Source organism: Solea senegalensis, linkage group LG5 (assembly GCF_019176455.1).
Source record: "Solea senegalensis isolate Sse05_10M linkage group LG5, IFAPA_SoseM_1, whole genome shotgun sequence".
NCBI classification, from domain to species: domain Eukaryota; kingdom Metazoa; phylum Chordata; class Actinopteri; order Pleuronectiformes; family Soleidae; genus Solea; species Solea senegalensis.
The window spans coordinates 19,084,030-19,093,120 of record NC_058025.1 but is presented as its reverse complement, the minus strand read 5'-3'; the positions used below and the strand labels follow the sequence as shown (position 1 = coordinate 19,093,120).

The window sequence follows — 9,091 nt, the reverse complement described above, 5'->3', positions numbered from 1 at the left end:
GAATTAGAAACACATGCTCTCAGTTTGTTAAGTGTCAGATTACATTTACATTACAATATAATTATTTTATTGATTTATATTTATAGCTGACCCCTTAAACAGTGGACTACATAGGGTTACTTTCAGTTTTACATTTTTTACATTGTGTAATAACATTATTTTGATGATAAATGTTTTGTTATAGTTATTAATCATTTTTATTTTATTACATTTGTTAATAGTTATCTACTATTATTATTATTATTGCTAATTGACTGTTAGATGTATTATATGCTTATTACTGGTCATTGCTATATGGTAATGTCTCTTTATCAATACTACTTTGTGGTTGTTTATTATTCTTTATTATTATTATTATTATTATTGTTATTATTATTATTATTATTATTATTATTATTAATAAAGCAATAATTATAATACTACATTTATTTATTTTTACTAAATGAATTCCTCTTAGCTAACTGACATTCTAGCAGTTAGTAATCTGCATTGAAGTGTGTGTGTGTGTGCAGCTCTTATTTGTTCTAATTGAACTTCATATCTCACAGCATATGGACAAGAACGTAACCCTGTCTCCTGTGAACTAAAACAGAACAGGAAAAACATGACAAACAAAAACAGTGTTCACAATCAAGCAAAGTATTTAATGTGATATGAAGCAGTAAAGCAGGTTGATAGAGAGATGAGATGTGTGCTTGCCTCCAAACAAATACACAGCTCTACAGATTACGTATGTACGGTTACAGGTCATCAGGTACAACTACACACTCTGTACACACACGCACCCACACGCACCGACACACACACTCTATACAATGTTCACGCACTTTAGTTTGTAGTGTGACAGGATTTTTCACCTGCTGCTCAGTTTTTTTAGTTTGACACAAAGACAAAGTGAAAAAGTTTAGCACTAAAAATGTCAAAATCCACTCTAAAGCAGCAATACTACTACTAATAATAATAATGATAAAGTGGTAGAACATGAATGAATAATACATCTCCTGTGTGTCTGTGTTTCCTGTCAATGAAACATCCAATAAAAAACTGTGTTCCAATTATTTATTTACAGTCTGTATAAGAGAATTGTATATTTGTACAGAGAGGATGTGGGTGTTATAGCACCATAAAATAACTTTGGTGTTATTGTAGCATCTATATTTGTGGTAACATAAAAAAGAAATACAAAAATTTGCCCTCTCTCTCTTGACCGTGTGTGCATGAAAGCAGAAAATGCCCAAATTAGCTTATGTCATTCAAGAAATTGTTCAAGTTTTATTTCAGTGAGTTTGTATGAGGTAGTGACACAGAGTCAACATATTGCATACACGTGAATGTACGGGTGAAAATACAGGTGAATGTACAGGTGAATGTACGGGTGAATGTACGGGTGAATGTACGGGTGAATTTACTGGTGAATGAATATGCGGGTGAATGTACTGGTGAATGTGAATGGTGAATATGTAGGTGAATGTACAGGACAATATGCAGGTGAATGTACTGGTGAATGTATGGGTGAATGTATGGGTGAATATGTGGGTGAATGTGCGGGTGAATGTACAATGAATGAATATGTACAATAATATGTACGGGTGAATATACGGGTGAATGTACAGGTTTATATGAGGGTGAATGCACAGGTGAATGTACGGGTGAATGTACGGGTGAATGTGTTCTTTCCGTCCCCCTTTGCTGAGAAACAGCAGGACACATGCAGGCACCCTCAGTGGAAACATGACTACAATTTACATCTCAAGTGAGTGTTATCTTACAAATATATTCACTGCTTTATCATATGTTACCTGCAGTGAGACATAAACCTCATGTTTCCTTTTAGAAAAGGCTATCTAACGGTGAGATAAAGCAGTGAAAATAATATTAACATACACTTGATTTTATAGTGGAAGCATTTCCCCACTGACAGCCATGTTTCCAGTGAGCATGTGCCTGCCTCCTGCTGCTCGTCACAGTGTGCAGTTCGATGTACGATGCTGACTATGTGTGCAAGTGCCTCATACTAGTGTTGCAGTCAAGACCACCTAAACCGAGACCAAGTCGAGACCAAGACCACAGTATATCGAGACAGAGACAAGACTAAGACTAAGGCAGTAAAAGTTGGACGTGGTCCCAGCCGTCTCCGTTAGCGTCGATTTGCAGAATTTACACGTTGCTCTTTTCTTTCTTTTTTGGAGGTATTTACGCACAAAAAGTCTTAAAAATTTGATTATAGATGAGTTGGCTGACATCTTCTCACGGTCTCTTCTCCTGTCACTCACATGCACTTTTGTGGGGGGCGTGTGAAAGGGGGTGGGAAGAGTGACAGCTGTGAATGGTGACAAAAATTTCGAATGATAAATGAGTCAAGTTATTGGTTATACCCGAAGCAATACGATTTACGCAAAATCACAGTAATGATATTAACAAGTTAATCCAAAACTGCACAGGCAATTTATTGATATCACCACAGTTGTGGTCTTGAAATAGAATCCAGAGTCCGCTTTGTCTGAGACCGAGACAAGACCGAGTAAAAATGCAGTCGATTCCGAGACGAGACAGAGACCTTCAAAAAGTGGTCTTGAGACCGGTCTCGAGACCAAGACCGATTTCGAGTACTACAACACTACCTCATACAACCATACTTCAACAAGCCTGAACTATCTGTTTCAAGTTGTGCTGCTTCATTAAGAAAAAGAAGAAAGTCTCATAAAGAAAATATAAAATTTTCATGACTAAAGAAAGAACTAGAGCTGCAACTATTTTCATACAAGTATTCTGTTGATTATTTTCATGAATAATGAAGTACTTGGACAATAAAATGTTGATTATTGTTTCCCAAACCTGGAAATGATGATGTTCTCCAATGTCATTGATTCAGTTTGAATGATTTCTTTGTTATTTGTAGCAAAGAAAAATCAAAAAGCTTGTTTTAATTATTGAGAAAAAAAATATATTGCAGCCCTGGTCAGAATAGAATTGAAAGAAAAAAAGAATAAATGTGTAACATCTTTGGTGTTTAAACAACCCACCACCTAAACCTTTACGTTTTTAATAGAAAGTAATCAGATTAATAAAAAATCCATTAAATAGTATAAAGTCTATTGTTTTTGTTTTGTTTTTAAATCAAATAGTGTTTTGGTTTTTTTCAGTAATATGAATTCAATTTAATTATTATAGTCACATGTAAACAAAGTGTAACTTCAATATTCACACCTGTGAATATTTGCTCATCTCCAAACATGTCTTCATCTTCAGGTCCATCATGAATTCATCTCAGTGGCTGCAAAATAAAAGCAACACAATCGATCACTGATAGAAAAGTATTACTGACAGATTTTTAACTGCATGACTATTTCATAATAGTATTTATAGAAATATTTTTTCCTGGTAGATTTTTGGAAAAGATGAGGTTGGTCACTGTCAGTGTTTGTAATATAACTGACGATCATTATAATGATGATGATGAGTAGGATTCTTACGATGTCATGGTACATCCAGAGACATGGGCGGCGGTGCCGGTGTACTGGACGTCACAGCGAACTACGTTATTGTTATAGTTGGACTCTGGAACCTGCTGCCGGGGGTTTACCGTCACCTATCACAGAGAATCAGTGATTAATGAATGATACATATATTATTACATAAGTATTAATGCACACTAATGTACTTTTATTGTATTAAATTAAACAAACAACAAACAAACTGTTAGACAATAAACCTTGAGAACATATTTCCCTGGCTGGACGTCAGTGATGTCAATCCACTGACAGTCAATGTCAGCGTTGTAGGTGTCGTAGCAACCTGGACTCAAACCCTGCACACACACACACACACACACACACACACACAGATCAGCAAAGTTAAGCCCCTTAACAAGTTTCAGTTGCTTCGTAAGTCAGATCAGGGAATTCTATCATAACTGAGTTCAACTCTGGTTATTGTGTGATTAATGTCAGCAATATAGCATACATAGCCTACACAACATGACTTATTAAACTGGACAAAAGGGACACAATTAATAACATAAAAACAACACATCTTTGATGCTTGGAGCAGCCATCTTGAATTGTGGACTGAGGACATCAGGGGATGAAACAAGTTGTAAAGTGGAAATTTCAACCTCTGAAAGATGACTGCTGTTTTCATTGATGCCTAGAAATCATCTAATCATGTGTACCTGTGTGTTTGTAATAGGGCTGCCAACTTCCTGATGAGAAAATACCCCCCACACTTGCAATTCACACTTAAAAGAGGAAGTTTTGCTGTTTTACAATATTATTTCTATGTATGTAACTTTCTTTCTTTGGTACGATACACAGGACTCACGGTGAATTGGACGACCAATTAAAAGTGCCCATTTTCTGTTGAGAGCAATGAATGACAGACAGATGGAGAGGGCCTGACAGTAGGAGGCAAATGTTATTTTTCCCTCATACATTTACAAATGTTTTATTAGTGGACTGAGCAATGTGCAGAACAAGTCTTTTATCTTTTTAATATACGGAACAACTCCATATTTTACGGAATGGTTTGTAAGTACCTGGGTGTGTGAAGTGCAGGCAAAGCGGCGGTAATATCCTGGGTCACAGGAAGTGTCCTCCAAACAGAAGCTGGCCTTGTGACCCTCAGCAACCTGACTCTGCGTTTGGTGGTCCAGCAGCTCGTACAGGCTGAACTCGTCCATGCTGTGGAAGTGACTGGCCAAAGAAAGAGCATGTGACATCACTTTTTATTGCATTTGTGTATATGTTAGCATTAACTTTAGCTTTTATCAGCAATGGATGTACTTGTGACAGCTGTGCCACTCCCAGGCATATCGAGGTTTACTGGGCAGGAAATCAGATGTTCCTTGATTCTTGACCCTCTGAGGGAAACGCAACAAAACTCTGGTGTCATAGTCATGAGCGTTTCTGGAGGAGCTGGAGGAAACAAAACAAGGAAACAAAATGAGGACGTCTATCTTAAAAAGTTAAAAGCAAGTTAAATCTGGAAGGTTTAGTGTTACACCTATAATATGTTTGAAATTATTAAAAGCAGACACTGAATGTAACACATTTAATTCAATTTAATTTAGTGTGTGGTTAAAGTGTGGTTGTGTGAGCTAATGACACATTGAAAAAAGGCTGCCAGCTAAGTTACCAAGGCTCACCTAATAATTTCAGCTCAAGTCTTCCACATCTTAAGAATGTGTTTGCCACCATATCTCTTTATATAATATATAGGTTTTGTTTCCAACTGGAAACTGAAAGTCTAACCTGTTTGTTAACAGATTGTCTCTTTCCAGTTGGAAAAAATCTGTCTGATGGTGAAATAAAACTGTCAACATATTCCTACAGGATTACAGACTTAAATTGTCAGAGATTTTCTACAATAAACAACCCTAACCCTTCCATGTGTCCCCACCATGGCAGACAGTGTGCCTCCATGTGTCTCATAGTGGGTATGACCAAATGCAGCAGCAGTGAAAGTGAAACTTGCTGTTGACAGGAGAATGTTGTCTTACGAGGCAAGGCAGTTCTCTTCAGCAGCACAGCGCAGGTTGTACATGGGCATTCTCTGGACGTAGGTGGCGATCTGGATGTAGTAGGGGTCAGGAACCAGGTCAGGAAGACCTGCACTGACAGCACAGATTATTCAGACAGGACTGGAAACCCATTCACATTAATGTGATAAGGATACAGTGTGTCAAACACGTTGACATCTCAAACTCAATTATTGATTTTTTTGTATCTCACATCAAATGAATCCATCCATCCATCTTATACCGCGTTATCCTTCACATGAGGGTCACAAGGGGGTGCTACTTTCCTACTTTCAACTTGCATAATTGCCATATTGCATAAGTTCCTCAAAATAAAGTCTCAGAGAATCATGTTAATGTAAACTGAATTTAATTAACTGTCTAAACGGAGTTACCTAGTAACTTGAATTAATGGCATACAAATTTTTAACTAAAATTTCACATCAGTGACTTTTATTCTTGTGTCTAATTAATGACTGTGTCTCAAAGTTATAGATTTTCTTTCAAAAATAGTCAAAAACGTGTCTAATGACAATAACTTTTCAAATACTTTAAGGGAAAATCAAGTCATTCTCATTGTAATAATAATGTAATTGTACTTCTACAAGTAAGGTTGTGAGAAATTCAACATTTTACAATTGAGAATTACTGCCCCCTCCTGTTTTGGAGATGCACCTCCACCCACAGCAGTAGAGTCGTCACTATCCATCTTTACTCTGCTGAAATGATCCAGACAATTTGGTTTGTGCCAGTTATTTTTGCTTAGTCAATGTACCCAAAGCACAGAGAAACAATGGATCAGTGGAGTTCTCCTTTAAACATGAATACTTAGCTAATAACACTAGAGGATGATTTTTTGGACGAACCTTATATGAAAATATAAATAGATAAGATAACTACATTAATGCTATGGAATATAAATGTCATATTTGTCTTGTAAGATGATGGTTTTGTTTTCGTACCGTTCTGGTGGTAGCTGGTGCCGTGTCCATGTCGATATTGGCTCCGGGCTCTCGGTCTGTAGTAGGAGTTGTAGTAGTTATAATAGGGATAATAGTTAGAAGCCTTGTACGGGTTGTACGGATCATCTCCGACCATCATGTCCTCGCGTCTCACTGTGGCAGAGGCACCTTCGCCTTCGGATGGTAGCGGATCCTGCTGTTGGTGCCACCGACGCGTCATCGTGCGTAATTGCGCACTGCCGCTGGCTGCGGGGACTCGCGGGGAGCCGCGGGACTGTGCTGCGGAGGGCACCGTGTCATTGTCGCCGTTGCTGACGACCACCACGGTATCGCCGCGGGTCTGCGTCTCGGCTTGCCTCCTGCCGGACGGCCGGTACTGGGCACCGCGGCTCAGGATGCTGAAAACCTGCCCGTTATGTTGCCATGTCAACCCCGGCCGTAGCGAGCCATGACCAGCGACTGCGTCCTGAGCCCAAGCCTCATCCAGACCACTCCAGAGGACACACAAGTGTGTTAAAGACAAGACGAAGACCTTTGAAGAGAGTTCCTTCATGTCTGAGAATAAATAAATGATATTTTAAAATGTGTTTATAACACACAAACAATCACAAACACACACTGCTGCTGAGGGAGATGTGTCAGAATCCTGCTGCTGCTGGAGAGAGAGAAAGGGAGAGAGATGAAGAGAGGAGAAAGGAGGAGTTTAAAAACTTATCACTTTGGTTTAGGGGGGCTTGACCTTTGGCCCGTATTTGACTCAACCTTGACACTTTCAACAAAGAACTAAATTGATTACACATGATTAGAGTTTACAGGGAAAGTTCAGGTTTTTGAAGTGGAGTTGATGAGGGACTGACAGACAGTCAGCTGTGCTCCACCTGCATCAAGAACCGTTTGAGCGATGGCTGCCCTTAAACAATGGCAAACATCAGATATGAGCATTTTAATTTATCTGCATTCCCACACACATTCAAATGACAGTCCATGTTTCTTTGATGTATGGTTGTGTGAGACACATATGCTTACTCTCAGTGAAAACATTGCAGGGACACAAGGGAAAACAGATTTGAACCACCTTAACAAGTGCTCAAAGAAAATCAACGTCTTATTCAGTCTATGATATCTTAAGAATGTGTCACCTGCTTTATTGTTCGTCAGACTTTTCCAACAAGAATCCAAGTCTTCAGTCAATTTGTTAAACATCTACACCCCGCACCATATTTTTCATCACAGCACACAGCACTCCTTTAGCAAGGTGAAATGTGTTTTTTTTTATGACTTCAATGTTTGAAACACCTACAGTGACACAATCAAATGAGGCAGCAGTAGATGCAGACTTTGTTTGTGCAAGTGAGCTGTTTATAAAATTCAGCTTACATAATAAAGCTGTCTATTGGCATGATAAAGACTCTCTTGGCATCAACTAAAGAAAGAGTGGACCGGTGGTTTCATGCATTCTTTTTTTCACTGAGGCTTTTATTTTGTATTTTTAAGGCTTTGCACAATTACAGTACAAGTCAGAGCCAAACCCAAAAGTGTAGCAAAGCTGTTACTGTGCTCACAATGTGACCTTGCAGATTTACTACAGACCTCTGTTGCCTCATGTTATTTTGTGAATTCAACACCAGAATCAGAAACCAACACATTAACCCACTGATAGGTAACAAAGGATAAACAACTCCTGTATTTCAAAGTGTCTCTATGGCACTCTATGTGTCAAATGTGTCAAGGCATGTGGGCCACATCTGGACTGCCTTACACTCTTATATCGGCCGAAGAGACATAGGCCGATATAGTGTCTTTTCTGCTTCTCCATTGACAAACGTCTTGAATCTTTCACATTTGATCTCTTATTTCTTTCTTTATTTAATGTATAACTTTGCTTTGTTCTGGATTCTACATTACTTAAACCCACCTGGTCATCGACTTGGACAGTTATTAATTGATTTAATATCTCTGTAATTACGTTGACACCTCTGCTCTATGGGTTTTGGTGAAAGAAATAAGCACATTTCAAAGCAACACAAACTTGAGTATCCAGTAGGGATGCACGATATTGTAGGCACACTATTGGTATTGTCAGATATTGGCAAACACACCGAGATCTGCTGAAATGACTAATGAGTTGGCTACGTAGGCTGCTACCTCCTTGACTTATTGCTGCTGTCCTCTACAACTATTATTTTTTTACATTTCTATATTTTTCTCATTGAATAAAATGTATTTCTACATCTGATGCTGCGACATGAGTATAGGCAAGAAATATGTTAATTTCACTAGAGGAGACTAAATGACCTCTGCAGTTGGGTGCAGGGAAAAATGTATATATACCAGTACTGTATGTCGGCTTTTCAGATTATCGGCAAAAGGTCCAATATCGTGTATCCCTAGTATCCAGTCAAAGTCGGCAATTGAGATAAAGTGGTGAGTTTTTCCTTGTGTCCCCACTGGAAACCAGGTTTATGACAATTCTTGAGGTAGGTTTTTCATCATCCTACAAAAATAGACAATTTCTTTAAAAATACTTCAAACAGTAATAAAACAGAAGCCTAGTCTTACAAAGATGTTATTGTCCAGAAAACTAGAACCACACACCATATACACCTTTTTTTCT

At 38.3% G+C, this 9,091-nt stretch overlaps 1 protein-coding gene and 1 long non-coding RNA gene across 3 annotated transcripts; one reads left to right on the top strand and one right to left on the bottom strand.

The window, feature by feature from the left end:
* The first annotated feature begins 1,316 nt into the window (after positions 1-1,316).
* LOC122769897 lies at positions 1,317-1,679 on the top strand. Of its 2 annotated transcripts, none has more exons than XR_006360474.1 (3): positions 1,317-1,375; positions 1,465-1,548; positions 1,638-1,679. It is a non-coding gene; the product is annotated as an uncharacterized LOC122769897 (long non-coding RNA). The 2 variants fall into 2 exon arrangements; XR_006360475.1 differs by lacking the exon at positions 1,317-1,375 and adding an exon at positions 1,418-1,439 and having other exon boundaries at positions 1,489-1,548.
* A 1,269-nt stretch (positions 1,680-2,948) lies between these two features.
* On the bottom strand, positions 2,949-7,084 carry LOC122769856 (protein-lysine 6-oxidase-like). The gene is made up of 7 exons (XM_044026731.1): positions 6,478-7,084; positions 5,498-5,606; positions 4,782-4,913; positions 4,535-4,691; positions 3,713-3,808; positions 3,474-3,589; positions 2,949-3,274 (listed from the first exon to the last, which is right to left on the bottom strand). Exons 1-7 carry the CDS (start codon positions 7,028-7,030, stop codon positions 3,268-3,270), a joined length of 1,170 nt encoding a protein of 389 aa, XP_043882666.1. The 5' UTR covers positions 7,031-7,084; the 3' UTR covers positions 2,949-3,267.
* Positions 7,085-9,091: the final 2,007 nt, after the last annotated feature.